The 22500-nt window shown below is 48.3% G+C and overlaps 1 protein-coding gene across 6 annotated transcripts in view; it reads left to right on the forward strand.

Annotated features, from left to right (window-relative positions):
• Window positions 1–17412: 17412 nt before the first annotated feature.
• The window catches only part of LOC124025287 (voltage-dependent L-type calcium channel subunit alpha-1C-like), a 69608-nt gene continuing 64520 nt past the window's right edge, over window positions 17413–22500 (forward strand). For 5 of the 6 annotated variants that reach the window (XM_046338846.1, XM_046338848.1, XM_046338845.1 and 2 more), the window contains exon 1: window positions 20919–20975. In XM_046338846.1, the coding sequence (XP_046194802.1) occupies window positions 20958–20975 (18 nt within the window). In that variant the 5' untranslated portion in view covers window positions 20919–20957. Of the gene's footprint in view, window positions 17426–18907; window positions 19035–20203; window positions 20334–20915; window positions 20976–22500 lie in introns of those variants that run through there. The other variant, XM_046338850.1, reaches the window with a different exon arrangement.

Raw genomic sequence — 22500 nt, forward strand, 5'->3', positions numbered from 1 at the left:
TATAGTGGACTACTGTTGATCTGCTGTGGCTTTGTGCCCAGTGCAGCGTAAAAGGACCTTCCATCTAGCAACAGTCGACATGTTAATCATTAGTAACACGTACAGTTTCCATCAGTCACCATCCAAGGGTACTTGTCCTCTCTCTGTCACCCTGTCCATGTTACAACACCGTATCCGGGAGGGGAGGGAAGCCATTTCTAGTTGAGTGGATCCATTTCATTTCACAGTTAATGCGTTTTGAATTGTGGGTAATGAAGTGTGCTGGCGGGGTTCACTAAATTCCAATAATATAGTAATGTAGCTTCCAGCTAGTTCTACTGAGGCTATACAGTTCATTGGTGCTGCTGGCAGGGTTCACTATATTCCAATAATATAGTAATGTAGCTTCCAGCTAGTTCTACTGAGGCTATACAGTTCATTGGTGGTGCTGGCGGGGTTCACTATATTCCAATAATATAGTAATGTAGCTTCCAGCTAGTTCTACTGAGGCTATACAGTTCATTGGTGCTGCTGGTGGGGTTCACTATATTCCAATAATATAGTAATGTAGCTTCCAGCTAGTTCTACTGAGGCTATACAGTTCATTGGTGCTGCTGGCAGGGTTCACTATATTCCAATAATATAGTAATGTAGCTTCCAGCTAGTTCTACTGAGGCTATACAGTTCATTGGTGGTGCTGGCAGGGTTCACTATATTCCAATAATATAGTAATGTAGCTTCCAGCTAGTTCTACTGAGGCTATACAGTTCATTGGTGGTGCTGGCAGGGTTCACTATATTCCAATAATATAGTAATGTAGCTTCCAGCTAGTTCTACAGAGGCTATACAGTTCATTGGTGCTGCTGGCAGGGTTCACTATATTCCAATAATATAGTAATGTAGCTTCCAGCTAGTTCTACTGAGGCTATACAGTTCATTGGTGGTGCTGGCAGGGTTCACTATATTCCAATAATATAGTAATGTAGCTTCCAGCTAGTTCTACAGAGGCTATACAGTTCATTGGTGCTGCTGGCAGGGTTCACTATATTCCAATAATATAGTAATGTAGCTTCCAGCTAGTTCTACAGAGGCTATACAGTTCATTGGTGCTGCTGGCAGGGTTCACTATATTCCAATAATATAGTAATGTAGCTTCCAGCTAGTTCTACTGAGGCTATACAGTTCATTGGTGCTGCTGGCAGACTCCATCACACTATTACTCTCTCCATGGCTGTGTCCCAAACGGTACCATATTTCCTATATAGTGCACTACTTTAGACCAGAGGTCAAAGGTCCTCTTTCTTCTTCACTTTAAAGCCACATGTACAACAGGTGCCTCCCTCCCTTCCTCCTGGCCACCACTACTAATCTCAGAGTTGAGTATAACTCACCCTCCATGTTTACCTTTACCCCTGACCTCTGACCCCTATTCAGAGGACACAAGAGGAGAAGAGATGGGGTGAGAGAGGGGGAGAGGAGGAATTATGGGGTGAGAGAGAGGGAGAGGAGGAATTATGGGGTGAGAGAGGGGGAGAGGAGGAGTGATGGGGTGAGAGAGAGGGAGAGGAGTAGAGATGGGATGAGAGAGGGGGAGAGGAGGAGTGATGGGGTGAGAGAGGGGGAGAGGGGGAGAGATGGGGTGAGAGAGAGGGAGAGGAGGAGTGATGGGGTGAGTGAGGGGAGAGGAGGAGTGATGTGGTGAGAGAGAGGGAGAGGAGGAGAGATGGGGTGAGAGATGGGGTGAGAGAGGGGGAGAGGAGGGGGTGAGAGGAGAGGAGAGGGGGAGAAGAGGAGGAAGAGGAGAGGAGGAGGGAGAGGAGAGGAGGGGGAAGAGAGGAGGCGGAAGAGGAGAGGAGGGGGAGTGGAGAGGATGTATTGGTATTTTATTAGGACTACTAATCTCACTGCAACCCCTCCCCCAGGTCTCTGATCACTACTTTGTTTCCTTTTCTGTCTCCCTTTCCTCCAACCCAAGCCCCTCAGCTCCTACCCAGATGGCCATGCGTCGTCGCAATCTTCTCTCTCTCTCCCCTACTATCTCCTCTTCTGTCCTATCATCTCTCCCTTCTGCTAAATGCTTCTTCCTCTTGTCTCCTGATTCTGCCTCTTCAATCCTACTCTCCTCCCTTTCTGCATCCTATGACTCGCACTGTCCCCTTACCTCCCGGCCGGCTCGGCCCTCCCTCCTGCTTCGTGGCTAAGTGACTCATTGCGAGCTTACAGAACAGGGCTGCGGGAAGCTGAGAGAAAATGGAGGAAAACTAAACTTCCAGAGGACCTATCCTCCTTTCCCTCCCTCCTCTCTACCTTCTCTTCCTCTGTATCTGCTGCTAAAGCCACTTTCTACCACTCTGAATGTCATGTGTCTGCCTCTGACCCTAGGAATCTCTTTTCCACCTTGACCTCACTCCTTAATCCTCCACCCTCTCCCTCTCCTCTCCCTCTCTGCAAAAAAAAGGTTGACGACATCTGCTCCTCATTAACTCAGCCTATTGAGTCCACTGGTCTCACTCACACAGAACTACCCCTACGCCTTGACCTCTATCTCCCCTCTATCCAGATGACTTCCCTGTTTGTCTGGCCGCTCCAACAACCTGGCCACTCGATCCCATCCTCTTCTCCATTCTCCAGACCATCTCCTGAGACTCTCCTCTCTATCAAGATGACTGACAACTCATCCTCATCAACTCATCCCTGACAACTCATCCTGACAACTCATCCTCATCAACTCATCCCTGACAACTCATCCTGACAACTCATCCCTCTATCTCCTTTATCACTCATCCCTGACAACTCATCCCTGATAGTTTCATTCCCTTAGTAATCATCCCTGACAACTCATCCTGATAACTTTATCTCTTGATAATTGGCTAAATTTCTTCTGATTTCAAAATGCCTGAGTTGCTCCCTCCTCAAGAAACTTGACTCATCTGACATCAAAACTATAGATCTGTATCCCTTCTTTCTTTCTTTCCAAAATACTTCAAAATCAAATCAAATCAATCAAATCAAATTTTATTTATATAGCCCTTAGTACATCAGCTGATATCTCAAAATGCTGTACAGAAACCCAGCCTAAAACCCCAAACAGCAAGCAATGCAGGTGTAGAAGCACGGTGGCTAGGAAAAACTCCCTAGAAAGGCCAAAACCTAGGAAGAAACCTAGGGAGGAAACCAGGCTATGTGGGGTGGCCAGTCCCTCTCTGGCTGTGCCAGGTGGAGATTATAACAGAACATGGCCAAGATGTTCAAATGTTCATAAATGACCAGCATGGTCGAATAATAACAAGGCAGAACAGTTGAAACTGGAGCAGCAGCACAGTCAGGTGGACCGGGACAGCAAAGGAGTCATCATGTCAGTAGTCCTGGGGCACGGTCCTAGGGCTCAGGTCCTAGTTGAAACTGAGCAGCAGCATGGCCAGGTGGACTGGGGGACAGCAAGGAGTCATCATGTCAGGTAGTCCTGGGGCATGGTCCAGGCTCAGGGTCCTCCGAGAGAGAGAAAGAAAGAAGGAGAGAATTAGAGAACGCACACTTAGATTCACACAGGACACCGAAAAGGACAGGAGAAGTACTCCAGATATAACAAACTGACCCTAGCCCCATCACACAAACTACTGCAGCATAAATACTGGAGGCTGAGACAGGAGGGGACAGGAGACACTGTGGCCCCATCCGAGACACGGACAGGGGCAAACAGGAAGGATATAACCCACCCACTTTGCCAAGCACCGCCCCCACACCACTTCAGCGTTCTGTCTTTGATCAAAGTCCTCGTTATCTCTCAGAACTATCTTCTTGACTCTAACTAGTCAGGCTTCAAGACGGGTCACTCAACAGAGACTGTTTTCCTCGGTGTCACAGAGGCTCTCTGCTCTGCCAAAGTTGACTCTTCTGTTCTCATCCTCCTAGATCTATTCTCTGCTTTCGACACTGTGAACCATCAGATCCTCCTCTCCACCCTCTCAGGGCTGGGTGTCTCAGGCTCTATCAGATCCTCCCTCTCCACCCTCTCAGGGCTGGGTGTCTCAGGCTCTATCAGATCCTCTCTCCACCCTCTCAGGGCTGGGTGTCTCAGGCTCTATCAGATCCTCCTCTCCACCCTCTCAGGGCTGGGTGTCTCAGGCTCTATCAGATCCTCCCTCTCCACCCTCCTCAGGGCTGGGTGTCTCAGGCTCTATCAGATCCTCCTCTCCACCCTCTCAGGGCTGGGTGTCTCAGGCTCTATCAGATCCACTCCTCTCAGGGCTCCCAGGCTCCACCCTCTCAGGGCTGGGTGTCTCAGGCTCTATCAGATCCTCCTCTCTATCACCCTCCACTTTCAGGGCTGGGTGTCTCAGGCTCTATCAGATCCTCCTCTCCACCCTCTCAGGGCTGGGTGTCTCAGGCTCTATCAGATCCTCCTCTCCACCCTCTCAGGGCTGGGTGTCTCAGGCTCTATCAGATCCTCCTCTCCACCCTCTCAGGGCTGGGTGTCTCAGGCTCTATCAGATCCTCCTCTCCACCCTCTCAGGGCTGGGTGTCTCAGGTCAGTCTCAGGCTCTATCAGATCCTCCTCTCTCCACCCTCTCAGGGCTGGGTGTCTCAGGCTCTATCAGATCCTCCTCCTCCACCCTCTCAGGGCTGGGTGTCTCAGGCTCTATCAGATCCCTCCTCTCCAGATCCTCCCTCCACCCTCTCAGGGCTGGGTGTCTCAGGCTCTATCAGATCCTCCTCTCCACCCTTCTCAGGGCTGGGTGTCTCAGGCTCCTATCAGATCCTCCCCTTCCACCCTCTCACAGGGCTGGGTGTTCCAGGGCTCCTATCAGATCCTCCTCTCCACCCCTCTCAGGGCTGGTTGTCTCAGGCTCTGTACACACTGCATCCTGTCTGGCAGGCCGCCTTCCTACCACGCGACGTGGAGAGGATCTGTGTTTGCACCACGTACACTCACTACTGGTGTCCCCCAGGGCTCGGTTCTAGACCCTTCTCTCTATACACCAAGTCACTCGGCTCCATCATATCCTCACATGGTCTCTCCTATCATTGCTATGCAGACAACTTTTCTCCTTCCCCGGCTTCTGACACCCAGGTGGCAACACACATTTCTGGTTACCTGGCTGATTCCTCAACTGGGATGTGAGCCCACCACCTAAAGCTCAACCTCTGCTGCTCTTCCTCCTGTGGACGACTCCTTGCCCGCTCAAAGACATCTCCATCACGGCTGACAACTCCACAGTGTCACCCTCCCAGAGTGCAAAGAACCTTTGGCGTGGCCCCTGACAACACCTGTTCTATGTAAACATCAAAGCAGTGACCTGTTCCTGCAGGTTCATTCTCTACAACATCAGTAGAGTACGACTCTCATCTCACACAGGAAGCGGCGCAGGTCCTAATCCAGGCACATGTCCTTTCCCGTCTAGACTACTGCAACTCGCTGTGGGCTGGGCTCCCTGTTTCTGCTATCAAACCCCTGCAACTTATCCAGAATGCTACAGCCCTCCTTGGCTTTCAACCGTCCCAAGTTCTCTCAACTCACCCCACTGCACACACTCTACTGGCTTCCAGTCGAAGCTCAGATCCACTACAAGACCCTGGTGTTTTATCTATGGAACAGTAAGAGGAACTGCCCCTCCCTACCTTCAGGCTCTGATCAAACCCTACACTCCAACCCGAAACTCCGTTCTGCCACCTCAGGTCTCTGGCCACCTACGGGAGGGCAGCTCCTCTCTCAGTCCAGTCCAAGTCCTATGTCCCGTCACCCCCTACGGGCAGCCTCTCTCAGTCCAGCAGCTCGGAGGGCAGCTCCCTCTCTCAGTCCAGTCCAAGCTCTTCTATGTCCTGTCACCCCTACGGAGGGCAGCCCCTCCTCAGTCCAGTCCAAGCTCTTCTATGTCCTGTCACTCCCTACGGGAGGGCAGCTCCCTCTCAGTCCAGTCCAAGCTCTTCTTATGTCCTGTCACCCCCCTACGGAGGGCAGCTCCTCTCAGTCCGGATGGGCACGGGAGGGTAGCTCCCTCTCAGTCCAGTCCAAGCTCTTCTATGTCCTCAGCTCCCTCTCAGTCCAGTCCAAGCTCTTCTATGTCCTGTCCCCTACGGAGGGCATGCCCCTCTCAGTCCAGTCCAAGCTCTTCACTGTCCTGTACAGCTGCTGCAGTCTATCATGTACCCTCTGTCTCTATCAGCCCAGTCCAAGCTCTTCTATGTCCTGTACAGCTGCTACAGTCTATCATGTACCCTCTGTCTCTATCAGCCTAGACCAAGCTCTCTCTGTCCTGTACAGCTGCTGCACCCCTCTGTCTCTATCAGCCCAGACCAGCCTTCCTCTGTCCTGTACAGCTGCTTACCTATCTTTGTCTCTATCAGCCCCCAGCTCTTCTGTCCCACACTGCTTCTATCATGTCCTGTCTCTATCAGCCCAGACCAGCTGCTACAGCTGCAGTCTATCATGTACCCTCTGTCTCTATCAGCCCAGACCAAGCTCTCTCTGTCCTGTACAGCTGCTGCAGTCCATCATGTACCCTCTGTCTCTATCAGCCCAGTCCAAGCTCTTCTCTGTCCTGGCAACCCAGTGGTGGAACCAGCTTCCCCTGAAGCTAGAACAGCAGAGTCTCTGCCCATCTTCTGAAAACATCTGAAACCCTACTCTTCACACAGTATCATAAATGATCCTCCTCCTCACCTCAAAAAACTTAACCAGCACTTGCACTTGACCCCCCCCCCCACTCACCCCCCCAACTCTACTGATAGCTACGTTATTGAGAATTTATTTTACTTTATATGCCTGTGATATGTGGTTGTCTGCCCTCAGTATCCTTCCATCTAAGTTGTCAATATCAGGAGGTTTGTCACTATTGATTGATAACAATCATCTTTCCAGCTGTCGCACACTAACTTTACAAAATTCAAACTTACAAATGTTTTTCTTTCATTATTATTATTATTTTTAAAGGATTGAGTATGATGGCTCACTGTTCGTTGTTGACATTTTTGCTTAAGTTAGTTTGCCAACTAATCATATAAATAATTGGCAACATCAAATGGTTTTGGGATGAATAAGCCATCTGATTCCATGAAAGATGGAGTTGAATTGGTCTTTCTGCCCATAAAACTTTCATTCTTTAGATCATTGATCTGTGCTTTAATACACTTTCTTCTTTGAGTTGAGTTTAGTCACATCATTTCTCAATTTGCGGCCAGTCAGATGTGCAGACAGACATATTATCTCATTTCAACCATACAGTTTTTCAATTCCTCATCAATCCATGGAGTTCTAACTGTCAATTGAACAGGTACGTGCTTATCAATTATCGGAAAGAAGCAATTTCACAAAGTGCAGCGTCTGGATGCTCGTTAATCATCACATCAGACCAACACGTATTTTAAACATCATCCACACACGTTTGTATGGTCTCTTATACACTGTTTTAGGCCCAGCTGTAGGAACCTTTGTTTAGGGGGTAGATCAGATAGATTGTAGCTTCCATCTATGCAATTGTCTGCATCATTTCTAATCCCCTGTATATATATATATATTATTTTTATTTTTATCATATGTGTTATTTCATAGTTTTTAAATCTTCACTATTATTCTACAATGTAAAAAAAAAAGAAAGTAAAACCTTTGAATGAGTTGGTGTGTCCAAGCTTTTGACTGGTGCTGTATAATAGCAACACCTCCCCCATAAGTATCCCTGTCTCTTCTATAGATGTTACATCCTTGTATTGCTACTGCCAAACTCAGCAAAAACAGAAATGACCCTTTTTCAGGGCGCTGTCTTTCATAGATCGTAAAAATCCAAATAACTTCCCAGATCTTCATTGTAAAGTGTTTCCTGCTTGTTCAATGAACCATAAACAATGAATGAACATGCACCTGTGGAACGGTTGTTAAGACACTGAACATCACACCTGCGATACAGGTACAGGATGGCAACAACAACGGCCCGAGTTTCACTCAGAACGCACAACCCTCCATCAGTGCTCAGACTGTTCATGCACCTGTGGAACGGTTGTTAAGACCCTAACAGCTTACAGACGGTAGGCAATTAAGGTCACAGTTATGAAAACTTAGGACACTAAAGAGGCCTTTCTACTGACTCTGAAAACACCAAAGGAAAGATGCTCAGGGTCCCTGCTCATCTGCGTGAACATTCTTTAGGCATGCTGCAAGGAGGCGTGAGGAATGCAGATGTGGCCACGGCAATGAATTGCAATGTCCGTACTGTGAGACGCCCCAAGACAGTGCTACAGGGAGACAGGACGGACAGCTGATCGTCCTCACAGTGGCAGACCACGTGTAACAACACCTACACAGGATCAGTACATCCGAACATCACACCTGCGGGACAGGTACAGGATGGCAACAACAACTGCCCGAGTTTCACTCAGAACGCACAACCCTCCATCAGTGCTCAGACTGTCCTCATAGGCTGAGAGAGGCTGAACTGAGGGCTTGTAGGCCTGTTGTAAGGCAGGTGCTCACCAGACATCACCGGCAACAACTTTGCCTATGGGCACAAACCCACCGTGCTGGAACAGACAAGACTGGCAAAAAGTGCTCTTCACTGACGAGTCACGGTTTTGTCTCACCAGGGTGATGGTCGGATTCGCGTTTATCGCAGAAGGAATGAGCGTTACACCGAGGCCTGTACTCTGGAGTGGGATCGATTTGGAGGTGGAGGGTCCGTCATGGTCTGGGGCGGTGTATCACAGCATCATCGGACTGAGCTTGTTGTCATTGCAGACAATCTCAACGCTGTGCGTTACAGGAAGACATCCTCCTCCTCATGTGGTACCCTTCCTGCAGGCTCATCCTGATATGACCCTCCAGCATGACAATGCCACCAGCCATACTGCTCGTTCTGTGAGTGATTTCCTGCAAGACAGGAATGTCAGTGATCTGCCATGGCCAGCGAAGTGCCCGGATCTCAATCCCATTCAGTACGCCTGGGACCGGTTGGATCGGAGGTGAGGGCTAGGAACATTCCCCCAGAAATGCCTGGGAACTTGCAGGTGGCTTGGTGGAAGAGTGGGGTAACATCTCACAGCAAGAACTGGCAAATCTGATGCAGTCCATGAGGAGGAGATGCACTGCAGTACTTAATGCAGCTGGTGGCCACACCAGATACTGACTGTTACTTATCATTTTGACCCCCTTTGTTCAGGGACACATTATTCCATTTCTGTTAGTCACATGTCTGTGGAACTTGTTCAGTTTATGTCTCAGTTGTTGAATCTTGTTATGTTCATACAAATATTTACACATGTTAAGTTGGCTGAAAATAAAGGCAGTTGACAGTGAGAGGACGATTATTTTTTTGCTGAGTTTAAATCCTCCAATGAATTATCTAAGTGAGTCTCAGAAATTGCTAATATATGAATGTTATCTGATATCAGCACGTTATTGATTTAGTGAACCTTATTTCTAAAGCTACATACATTAACATGGTCTCAGCCCTTTCCTGGGCAGCTTCTCAGAGATAGACATCATATGGACAAGAATAAACAAAGCAAGATAAAAAAAATATTTTTATTTTTGACTGCTAAAGCACATTTAGCAGTCCATTAATCAATTGGTGTGTGTGTGTGTGTGTGTGTGTGTGTGTGTGTGTGTGTGTGTGTGTGTGTGTGTGTGTGTGTGTGTGTGTGTGTGTGTGTGTGTGTGTGTGTGTGTGTGTGTGTGTGTGTGTGTGTGTGTGTGTGTGTGTGTGTGTGTGTGTGTGTGTGTGTGTGTGTGCGCTGCGGGGTTGAAGCTACGAACCCATAGGCTTGGCTCTCTAATCCCTTCCAGGCTTTTGGGAGGGAGGGTGGACATTGAGCTTTCATATCGGATATAAGCAATATCCCCAAGCGCTCTGGCAGCTTTCATGCCCAGTATCAGTTATATTCTCCTCTGGAGCACAGCTTCAGGATCATCTTTGTTGAGAGAGATGTACGTTCCCCTCTGCTATTGGCTCTTTGCAGAACCGCTACCATGTCCTTGAACGTCGAGAACTTCAATACTATCGGCCTGGGCCTGTGTTTGTATTGGTAGAGCATGGCGCTTGTAACGCCAGGGTAGTGGGTTCGATCCCCGGACCACCCATACGTAGAATGTATGCACACATGACTGTAAGTCGCTTTGGATAAAAGCGTCTGCTAAATGGCATATATTATTATTATTATTGTATGTTTGTGTGTTATCAGAGGACAGGTGTGTTTGTGTTCATGTGTGCATTCCTAGTTTTCCTATACATGTGAGCCCCACCCTGTGTTGTTTCTTTACTATGGACTAAGTGATATATGACATGCTATTTTATCAAAAATCATCATGGTCTCTTCTCTCTAGTCACTGTCTGGTCTCTCCTCTCTAGTCACTGTCTGGTCTCTCATCTCTAGTCACTGTCTGGTATCTTCTCTCAAGTCATTATCTGGTCTCTTCTCTCTAGTCACTGTCTGGTCTCTCCTCTCTAGTCACTGTCTGGTCTCTCATCTCTAGTCACTGTCTGGTCTCTCCTCTCTAGTCACTGTCTGTCTCTTCTCATCACTGTCTCTCCTCTCTAGTCACTGTCTGGTCTCTTCTTTCTCATCACTGTCTGGTCTCTCCTCTCTAGTCACTGTCTGGTCTCTCCTCTCTAGTCACTGTCTGGTCTCTTCTTTCTCATCACGGTCTGGTCTCTCCTCTCTAGTCACTGTCTGGTCTCTTCTCATCACGGTCTGGTCTCTCTAGTCACTGTCTGGTCTCTTCTCAAGTCACTATCTGGTCTCTTCTCTCTAGTCACTGTCTGGTCTCTCCTCTCTAGTCACTGTCTGGTCTCTCCTCTCTAGTCACTGTCTGGTCTCTCCTCTCTAGTCACTGTCTGGTCTCTCCTCTCTAGTCACTGTCTGGTATCTCCTCTCTAGTCACTGTCTGGTCTCTTCTCTCTAGTCACTGTCTGGTCTCTCCTCTAGTCACTGTCTGGTCTCTCCTCTCTAGTCACTGTCTGGTCTCTCTCTCTAGTCACTGTCTGGTCTCTCCTCTCTAGTCACTGTCTGGTCTCTTCTCATCACTGTCTGGTCTAGTCTCCTCTCTAGTCACTGTCTGGTCTCTCCTCTAGTCACTGTCTGGTCTCTCCTCTCTAGTCACTGTCTGGTCTCCTCTCTAGTCACTGTCTGGTCTCTCCTCTAGTCACTGACTGGTCTCTTTTCTCTAGTCACTGTCTGGTCTCTCCTCTAGTCACTGTCTGGTCTCTCCTCTCTAGTCACTGTCTGGTCTCTCTAGTCACTGTCTGGTCTCTCCTCTACTCACTGTCTGGTCTCTCCTCTAGTCACTGTCTAGGTCTCTTCTCTCTAGTCACTGTCTGGTCTCCTCTCTCATCACTGTCTGTCCTCCTCTCTAGTCACTGTCTGGTCTCTCCTCTAGTCACTGTCTGGTCTCTCCTCTCTAGTCACTGTCTGGTCTCTCCTCTCTAGTCACTGTCTGGTCTTTTCTAGTCACTGTCTGGTCTCTCCTCTAGTCACTGTCTGGTCTCTCCTCTCTAATCACTGTCTGGTCTCTTCTCTAGTCACTGTCTGGTCCCTCCTCTCTCATCACTGTCTGGTCTCTCCTCTAGTCACTGTCTGGTCTCTCCTCTCTAGTCACTGTCTGGTCTCTCCTCTCTAGTCACTGTCTGGTCTCTCCTTTTCTAGTCACTGTCTGGTCTCTCCTCTAGTCACTGTCTGGTCTCTCCTCTCTAGTCACTGTCTGGTCTCTTCTCTAGTCACTGTCTGGTCTCTCCTCTCTAGTCACTGTCTGGTCTCTCCTCTAGTCACTGTCTGGTCTCTCCTCTCTAGTCACTGTCTGGTCTCTCTCTAGTCACTGTCTGGTCTCTCCCTCTAGTCACTGTCTGGTCTCTCCTCTAGTCACTGTCTGGTCTCTCCTTTCTAGTCACTGTCTGGTCTCTCCTCTAGTCACTGTCTGGTCTCTCCTCTAGTCACTGTCTGGTCTCTCCTCTAGTCACTGTCTGGTCTCTCCTCTCTAGTCACTGTCTGGTCTCTCCTCTCTGGTCATTGTCTGGTCTCTCCTTTAGTCACTGTCTGTTCTCCTCTCTAGTCACTGTCTTCCTCCTTTCTAGTCACTGTCTGGTCTCTCCTCTCTAGTCACTGTCTGGTCTCTCCTCTAGTCACTGTCTGTCTCTCCTCTCTAGTCACTGTCTGGTCTCTCCTCTCTAGTTAGTCACTGTCTGGTCTTCCTCTCTAGTCACTCTCTGGTCTCTCCTCTCTAGTCACTGTCTGGTCTCTCCTCTCTAGTCACTGTCTGGTCTCTCCTCTAGTCACTGTCTGGTCTCCTCTAGTCACTGTCTGGTCTCTCCTCTCTAATCACTGTCTGGTCTCTTCTTCTCTAGTCACTGTCTAGGTCTAGTCACTGTCTGGTGTCTCCTCTAGTCACTGTCTAGGTCTCTCCTCTCTAGTCACTGTCTGGTCTCTTCTCTCTAGTCACTGTCTGGTCTCTCCTCTCTAGTCACTGTCTGGTCTCCTCTCTAATCACTGTCTGGTCTCTCCTCTCTAGTCACTGTCTAGGTCTCTCCTCTCTAGTCACTGTCTAGGTCTCTCCTCTCTAGTCACTGTCTAGGTCTCTCCTCTCTAGTCACTGTCTGGTCTCTCCTCTCAGTCGAATACAGTACTACACCAACACTCAGTCTAATACAGTACTACACCAACACTCAGTCTAATACAGTACTACACCAGTACTAGACCAACAGTACACCAATACTCAGTCTAATACAGTACTACACCAGTACTACACCAGTACTACACCAGTACTACACCAGTACTACACCAGTACTAGACCAACACTAGTACCACATGTTTTTACGTGGTCATGTTCACTCATTGAAGCGGAATTGAAGTTAGCTGGTGCCTTGGTTCAGTGCTGCCTCAGGTCTCACAGGAAGTGCTCTGTCACTAGACACTCAGTGACGCCAGGTACGAGGGAAGCTCCCACAGACTAGTTTGTCACAGGGAAATAGAAGCACTGGTCCTTTAATAACATGGCACAGGACAAAACGGTCTACAGACAGGACCACAATCCAGTGCGATAGCCCTTTCTCTCACCTGCTGCCTCCTGGGTACTGTAGTCAACAGTAGTAACTGTGACAGCTCTGTGGGTTGAGTGCAAAATTGCCCTGTGGTGTCTTGGGTATTGTAGTTCGGATGCTGACTCCAACTCTGTTTCTATCTCTCTCTCCCTCTCTCTCTATCTCCTTCTCCTCTCCCTCTCTCTCTATCTCTCCTCTCCTCTCTCTCTCTCGCTCTCTCTCTCCCTCTCTCTCTCTCTTCCTCTCTCTCTCTCTCTCCCTTCCCTCTCTCTCTCCCTCGCTCGCTCTCTCTCTCTCTCTCTCTCTCTCTCTCTCTCTCTCTCTCTCTCTCTCTCTCTCTTTCCACTCTCTCTCCCTTCCCTTCCTCTCCCTTTCTCTCGCTCTCTCTCTCTCTCTCTCTCTCTCTCTCTCTCTCTCTCTCTCCCTCCTCTCTCCCTCCCTCTATCTCCTCTCTCTCTCTCTCTCTCTCTCTCTCTCTCTCTCTCTCTCTCTCTCTCTCTCTCTCTCTCTCCCTTCCTCTCCCTCTCTCCTCTCTCTCTCTCTCTCTCTCTCTCTCTCTCTCTCTCTCTCTCTCACTTCCTCTCTCTCCCTCTCTCCCTTCCTCTCTCTCTCTCTCTCTCTCCTCTCTCTCTCTCTTCCTCTCTCTCTCCTCTCTCTCTCTCCCTCCATTCTCTCTTTTTCTCAGGTATTGGAACTCTCTGAGTAACCTGGTGGCATCGCTGCTTAACTCTGTTCGCTCCATCGCCTCCCTGTTACTGCTACTCTTCCTCTTCATCATCATCTTCAGCCTGCTCGGCATGCAGCTCTTCGGAGGCAAGTTCAACTTCGACGAGACGCGCCGGTCAACCTTCGACAACTTCCCCCAGTCGCTGCTCACCGTCTTTCAGGTAGCGAGAGAAGGGAGAATGATTACAGTCTAGTCTAGTCTATTGTACTTTCAGGTAAGGAGAGAAGGGAGAATGATACTGTAGTCTACTGTACTATGTTATACTGTAGTCTACTGTACTATGTTATACTGTAGTCTACTGTACTCTATTATACTGTTGTCTACTGTACTATATTCTACTGTATTCTACTGTACTGTACTCTATTATACTGTAGTCTAGTCTACTGGACTATATTCTACTGTAGTCTACTGTACTATATTCTACTGTATTCTATTGTACTGTACTCTATTATACTGTAGTCTAGTCTACTGTACTCTATTATACTATACTCTACTGTACTCTATTATACTGTAGTCTAGTCTACTGTACCCTATTATACTATACTCTACTGTACTGTACTATATTATACTGTAGTCTAGTCTACTGTACTCTGTTATACTGTAGTCTAGTCTACTGTACTCTGTTATACTATAGTCTAGTCTATTATACTGTAGTCTAGTCTACTGTACTCCTATTATACTATACTCTACTGTACCCTATTATACTGTAGTCTAGTCTACTGTACTATATTATACTATACTCTACTGTACTGTACTCTATTATACTGTAGTCTAGTCTACTGTACCCTATTATACTATACTACTGTACTATGTTATACTGTAGTCTAGTCTACTGTACCCTATTATACTATACTCTACTGTACTGTACTATATTATACTGTAGTCTAGTCTACTGTACTCTGTTATACTGTAGTCTACATTTAACATTTACATTTAAGTCATTTAGCAGACGCTCTTATACTACAGATTGGGTCTAGTCTACTGTACTCTATTATACTATACTCTACTGTACTGTACTCTGTTATACTGTAGTCTAGTCTACTGTACCCTATTATACTATACTCTACTGTACTGTACTATATTATACTGTAGTCTAGTCTAGTCTACTGTAATATATTATAGTCTAGTCTACTGTACTCTATTATACTATACTCTACTGTATTGTACTCTATTATACTCTACTCTACTCTGTTCTCAAGGTCCAGTCATTTGAGTATCTGTAACTTTCTTGTTGTCTATGGTGAAGTGTTGTTGTCTATGGTGAATAGTTGTTGTCTATGGTGAATAGTTATTGTCTATGGTGAATAGTTGTTGTCTATGGTGAATAGTTATTGTCTATGGTGAATAGTTGTTGTCTATGGTGAATAGTTGTTGTCTATAGTTTTGCTCCTTCATCTGTTCCTGTGTTCTCAGATCCTGACAGGTGAGGACTGGAACTCAGTGATGTATGACGGCATCATGGCCTACGGAGGGGCGTCCTTCCCAGGGATGCTGGTCTGTATCTACTTCATCATCCTGTTCATCTGTGGAAACTGTATCCTTGTAAAGAACAGGTCAGATGTGTGTAGGGCCTTTCACCCTGACAAAGGACATGATGCTTTTAATCCAGAACCATTAGCAGGATGATTGTTAGCCTGCCTACCCAGTTCATTGTCATACCACCGGTAAGGTATCTCAGATGTTTCCTCACGACGAGGAGTAGCCTGGAATCCAAACCATATCGGGTGAAACAGAGTGATATTCAGTTTTGGATTCCGGCTCTCAAGTATCAGGGTTGATTGTTTGTTGTCCTTTCAACTCATCACTCAGTCATGTCACCCAGGTGTGTTGTTCTACATTGTGAGAGGTCAGCTGACAATTGACACTTCGTTGTTTGCTCTCTGAAGCCGTACTCCACTTCCTTGGCTCCACCTCCCTGACCAGATATCCCTCCTGAATATCTTCTTGGCCATAAAGCGTGGACAACCTGGCTGATGCTGAGAGTCTGACGTCAGCACAGAAGGAGGAGGAGGAGGAGAAGGAGAGGAAGAAGCTGGCCAGGTAATTTGCATGATGTGTGTGTGTGTGTGTGTGTGTGTGTGTGTGTGTGTGTGTGTGTGTGTGTGTGTGTGTGTGTGTGTGTGTGTGTGTGTGTGTGTGTGTGTGTGTGTGTGTGTGTGTGTGTGTGTGTGTGTGTGTGTGTGTGTGTGTGTGTGTGTGTGTGTGTGTGTGTGTGTGCGTGCATCCACATCCATTCAAGTGTGTATGCCTGAGTGGTTTGGCTCCATTCTGACACAGAACGGCCAGTCCGGAGAAGCGCCATGTCAACGAAAAGCCCCCGATGATCGAGGTAGAAGAGAAGAAGGAGGAGAAGATTGAGCTGAAGTCCATCACCTCAGACGGAGAGACAACCAATGCCACCAAGGTATGTCTCAGACACACCTGTCCTCGTTAGATACACCTGTCCTCGTTAGATACACCTGTCCCTGTCCTCGTTAGACACACCTGTCCTCGTTAGACACACATGTCCTCGTTAGACGCACCTGTCCTCGTTAGACGCACCTGTCCTCGTTAGACATACCTGTCCTCGTTAGACGCACCTGTCCTCGTTAGATTCACCTGCCCTCGTTAGATGCACCTGTCCTCATTAGACACACCTGTCCTCGTTAGATGCACCTGCCATCGTTAGATGCACCTGTCCTCGTTAGACAGACGTGTCCTCATTAGAGCACCTGTTCTCATTAGACTTAGCTGTCCTCGTTAGATGCACCTATCCTCGTTAGATACACCTGTCCTCATTAGACACACCTGTCCTCGTTGGACTCACCTGTCCGCATTAGACACACCTGTTCTCGTTAGACACACCTGTTCTCGTTAGACACACCTGTCCGCATTAGATACACCTGTCCGCATTAGACACACCTGTTCTTGTTAGACACACCTGTTCTCGTTAGACACACCTGTCCGCATTAGACACACCTGTTCTCGTTAGACACACCTGTCCTCGTTAGACACACCTGTCCGCATTAGACACACCTGTTCCTCGTTAGACACACCTGTCCCTGCTAGAAACACCTGTCCGCATTAGACACACCTGTCCTCTAGACACACCTGTTCTCGTTAGATGCACATGTCCTCATTAGACCTACCTGTCCTCATTAAACACACCTGTTCTCATTAGATTCATCTGTCTCCGTTAGATACACCTGTCCTCATTAGATATACCTATCCTCATTAGACACACCTGTGTTCTCGTGAGACACACCTGTCCTCGTTAGATGCACCTGTCCTCATTAGATACACCTGTCCTCAAGTAGGACTCCACCTGTCCGTAGATACACCTGTCCTCGTTAGATACACCTGTCCCTCTCGGGCAGGGATATACCTGTCCTCCTGACTGGAGACAGCAGTCCTCCAAGTTGTAATCTAATATTATCTTAGTCGTTGGTCACATCACATTACAGATTCAACAACAGAAAATATGTTTGGCTTAGTTAGTATCAGTCTAATTTCTTCATCTGTGAAAACATGATGTCCCTCTCAACAGGTGGCATGATGTTTCCTTTTAAAAGTAGTGTCTCTAGTTCTGTCCGTATTGAGTCTGATGTGGCGCTGTGTTACTGTGTTTTGACAGATCAACATTGATGAGTACCAGAGGTGAATGAAGAGAAGAACCCGTATCCAGCTAATGATTTTTCCTGTTCCACTGTACCGGTGATAAAAAGTGTCGGACCTTTCTAAGGGCTGAACCACACCGGACAACAAGCAGGAGCAGAGAACCAAATCACACCAAAACCATTAAGAGATTTCCACACCTGAATCAGACATTCACAGCATTGATTACCTCCTTTGTCTCTGGTTCTCTCTCTCTCTCTTGTCTGCTGTGCTTTATTGCCCCTATTGATGTTAGAATGTTGTGTGAGGGGTGTATTGATGTTAGAATGTTGTGTGAGGGGGTGTATTGATGTTAGAATGTTGTGTGAGGGGGTGTATTGATGTTGGGGAATGTTGTGAGGGGGTGTATTGATGTTAGAATGTTGTGTGAGGATGTTGATGATAGAATGTTGTGTGAGGGTGTATTGATGTTAGAATGTTGTGTGAGGGGATGTTGATGATAGAATGTTGTGTGAGGGTGTATTGATGATAGAATGTTGTATGAGGGGTGTATTGATGTTAGAATGTTGTGTGAAATTGTATTGATGTTAGAATGTTGTGTGAGGGGGTGTATTGATGTTAGAATGTGTGTGAGGGTGTATTGATGTTAGAATGTTGTGTGAGGGATGTTGATGATAGAATGTTGTGTGAGGGTGTATTGATGTTAGAATGTTGTGTGAGGATGTTGATGATAGAATGTTGTGTGAGGGGTGTATTGATGTTAGAATGTTGTGTGAGGGGGTGTATTGATGTTAGAATGTTGTGTGAGGGGGTGTATTGATGTTAGAATGTTGTGTGAGGGGGTCTATTGATGTTAGAATGTTGTGTTAGGGGTGTTGATGTTAGAATGTTGTGTGAGGGGTCTATTGATGTTAGAATGTTGTGTGAGGGTGTGTTGATGTTAGAATGTTGTGTGAGGTGTGTTGATGTTAGAATGTTGTGTGAGGGTGTGTTGATGTTAGAATGTTGTATGAGGTGTGTTGATGTTAGAATGGTGTGTGGAGGGTGTATTGATGTTAGAATGTTGTGTGAGGGGTGTATTGATGTTAGAATGTTGTGTGAGGGGTGTTGATGTTAGAATGTTGTGTGAGGGGGTGTAGGGTGTGTTGATGTTAGAATGTTATGTGAGGGGGTGTTGATGTTAGAATGTTGTGTGAGGGAGTCTATTGATGTTAGAATGTTGTGTGAGGGGGTGTATGGGGGTGTTGATGTTAGAATGTTGTTTGAGGGGGTGTTGAATGTTGTGTGAGGGGGTGTATGGGGTGTTGATGTTAGAATGTTGTGTGTGGGGGTGTTGATGTTAGAATGTTGTATGAGGGGGTGTTGATGTTAGAATGTTGTGTGAGGGGGTGTTGAAGTTAGAATGTTGTGTGAGGGGTGTGTTGATGTTAGAATGTTGTGTGAGGGTGTGTGGGGTGTTGATGTTAGAATGTTGTGTGAGGGGTGTGTTGATGTTTTGTCTGTACTGTTTGCCTTACAAGTCCTCATCTCTAACACTTTCTCTCCCTCCTCTCCCCTGTCCTCCTCGTTCTCTCCTGCGTGGCCCTTGTAGGAGAGGATGAGGACCCTGAGATGCCTGTGGGCCCCCGGCCTCGGCCCCTGTCTGACATTCAGCTGAAGGAGAAGGCTATTCCCATGCCTGAGGCCCGGGCTTTCTTCATCTTCAGCAACACCAACAAGTAAGAGCTCACTCACAAATATACTGAGGGAAGCAGGTAGAGTCTATGAGAGGGGTCCCTAAACACACACCCCATCTGTCTGATGTCTGTCTGATGTCTGTCTGATGTCTGTCTGATGTCTGTCTGATGTCTGATGTCTGATGTCTGTCTGCTGTCTGATGTCTGTCTGATGTCTGTCTGATGTCTGTCTGTCTGTCTGTCTGTCTGATGTCTGTCTGATGTCTGTCTGTCTGTCTGTCTGTCTGTCTGTCTGTCTGTCTGTCTGTCTGTCTGTCTGTCTGTCTGTCTGTCTGTCTGTCTGTCTGTCTGTCTGTCTGTCTGTCTGATGTCTGTCTGATGTCTGATGTCTGTCTGATGTCTGATGTCTGTCTGATGTCTGATGTCTGTCTGATGTCTGATGTCTGTCTGATGTCTGATGTCTGTCTGATGTCTGATGTCTGTCTGATGTCTGATGTCTGTCTGATGTCTGATGTCTGTCTGATGTCTGTCTGATGTCTGTCTGATGTCTGTCTGATGTCTGTCTGATGTCTGTCTGTCTGTCTGTCTGTCTGTCTGTCTGTCTGTCTGTCTGTCTGTCTGTCTGTCTGTCTGATATCTGATGTCCCGTGTGGCTCACTTGGTAGAGCATGGCACTTGCCATGCCAGGGTTGTGGGTTCAATTCCCACAGGGGACCAGTATGAAAATGTATGCTTCTGTAAGTTGCTCTGGATAAGAGTGTCTGTTAAATGTCTGTCTATAGGATTAGGGCTCTATCTATTGGTCACTATTTTTTGTCTGTCCCTCCCTCCCATCCTCCCTCCCTGCCTCCCTCCCTCCCTACCTACCTCCCTCCCTCCCTACCTCCCTCCCTCCCTCCTTACCTACCTACCTACTCCCTCCCTCCCTACCTACCTACCTACCTACCTACCTACCTACCTACCTACCTACCTACCTACCTACCTACCTACCTCCCTCCCTCCCTCCCTCCCTCCCTCCCTCCCTCCCTCCCTCCCTACCTCTCTCTCTCCCTCTCTCTCCCTCCCTCTCTCTCTCCTCCCTCCCTCCCTCCCTCCCTCCCTCCCTCCCTCCCTCCGTACCTCCTACCTCCCCTCCCTACCTACCTACCCCTCCCTACCTACCTACCTACCTCCCTCCCTCCCTCCCTCCCTCCCTCCCTCCCTCTCCCCAGGTTCAGGGTTCTGTGCCATAAGATGGTGAACCACAACATCTTCACCAACCTCATCCTGTTCTTCATTCTACTGAGCAGTATCTTCTCTGGCAGCAGAGGACCCTGTCCGAACGACTCCTTCAGGAACCAGGTGTGTGTTTGTGTCTTACACACACACACACACACACACAGAGCACGGACACATGTACACACACACACTGTACATGCTTCCATACTCTCTCTCATACAGCCTTTAGAGGTGTGTGTGTGTGTGTGTGTGTGTGTGTGTGTGTGTGTGTGTGTGTGTGTGTGTGTGTGTGTGTGTGTGTGTGTGTGTGTGTGTGTGTGTGTGTGTGTGTGTGTGTGTGTGTGTGTGTGACTACACCATTAGATCTCTGGCCATCCTTTCCCTCCACTCGATAACTTGAAGTGGATTAATGAATCTTAATGTCTGGCACTGAACCACGCGCTGCATTGTGACCACTTTTTCCACTTAATTACATTCTCTCTATATTATTATAGCTTCTATGTTATTATACAGGTATTCATCCCAAATGGCACCCTATTCCCTAAGTAGTGCACTATGTTCAACCACTCCCTGGTCAAATGTAGTGCACTGTGTAGGGAATAAGTGTGCCATTTGTGACATATTGTGATGCTTATGGAAGCCTCTATGAGATGTACGACCGTGTGATGTATTGTGTTGACCTGCATTGTGATCACTGTTTCTCAGATATTAGGCTATGCAGACCACGTCTTCACTGGGCTCTTCACCATGGAGATCATTCTGAAGGTAACCTTCCATTCCTTCTCTAAGTCATCTCTACACCACATAATGGACCCTGTGCTCCCTCCCTCCCTCCCTCCATCCCTCCCTCCCTCCCTCCATTCCTTCTCTAAGTCATCTCTACACCACATAATGGACCCTGTGCTCCCTCCCACCCTCCCTCCATTCCTTCTCTAAGTCATCTCTACACCACATAATGGACCCTGTGCTCCCCCTCCCTCCCTCCTCCCTCCCTCCCTCCCTCCCTCCCTCCATTCCTTCTCTTAAGTCATCTCTACACCACATAATGGACCCTGTGCTCCCTCCCTCCCTCCCTCCCTCCCTCCATTCCTTCTCTAAGTCATCTCTACACCACATAATGGACCCTGTGCTCCCTCCCTCCTCCCTCCCTCCCTCCCTCCCTCCATCCATTCCTTCTCTAAGTCATCTCTACACCACATAATGGACCCTGTATCCCTCCCTCCCTCCTCCATTCCTTCTCTAAGTCATCTCTCATAATGGACCCCTCCCCCCTCCCTCCCTCCCCCTCCATTCCTTCTCTAAGTCATCTCTACACCACATAATGGACCCTGTGCCCCCCTCCCTCCCTCCCTCCCTCCCCTCCCCTCCCTCCCTCCCTCCCTCTCCCTCCCTCCCTCCCTCCCTCCATTCCTTCTCTAAGTCATCTCTACACCACATAATGGACCCTGTGCCCCCTCCCTCCCTCCCTCCATTCCTTCTCTAAGTCATCTCTACACCACATAATGGACCCTGTGCTCCCCCTCCCTCCCTCCCTCCCTCCCTCCATTCCTTCTCTAAGTCATCTCTACACCACATAATGGACCCTGTGCTCTCTCTCTCTCTCCCTCCTCTCTCTCCCTCCCTCCCTCCCTCCCTCCCTCCCTCCCTCCCTCCCTCCCTCCCTCCCTCCCTCCCTCCCTCCCTCCCTCCATTCCTTCTCTAAGTCATCTCTACACCACATAATGGACCCTGTGCTCTCTCTCTCTCTCCCTCTCTCCCTCCCTCCCTCCCTCCCTCTCTCCCTCCCTCCCTCCCTCCCTCCCTCCATTCCTTCTCTAAGTCATCTCTACACCACATAATGGACCCTGTGCTCTCTCTCTCTCCCTCCCTCCCTCCCTCCCTCCCTCCCTCCCTCCCTCCCTCCCTCCCTCCCTCCCTCCCTCCCTCCCTCCCTCCCTCCCTCCATTCCTTCTCTAAGTCATCTCTACACCACATAATGGACCCTGTGCTCTCTCTCTCTCTCCCTCCCTCCCTCCCTCCCTCCCTCCCTCCCTCCCTCCCTCCCTCCCTCCCTCCCTCCCTCCCTCCATTCCTTCTCTAAGTCATCTCTACACCACATAATGGACCCTGTGCTCTCTCTCTCTCTCCTCTCTCCCTCCCTCCCTCCCTCCCCTCTCCCTCCCTCCCTCCCTCCCTCCCTCCCTCCCTCCCTCCCTCCCTCCCTCCCTCCATTCCTTCTCTAAGTCATCTCTACACCACATAATGGACCCTGTGCTCCCTCCTCCCTCCCTCCCTCCATTCCTTCTCTAAG

Source organism: Oncorhynchus gorbuscha, unplaced genomic scaffold, assembly GCF_021184085.1.
Source record: "Oncorhynchus gorbuscha isolate QuinsamMale2020 ecotype Even-year unplaced genomic scaffold, OgorEven_v1.0 Un_scaffold_2220, whole genome shotgun sequence".
Taxonomy (NCBI): domain Eukaryota; kingdom Metazoa; phylum Chordata; class Actinopteri; order Salmoniformes; family Salmonidae; genus Oncorhynchus; species Oncorhynchus gorbuscha.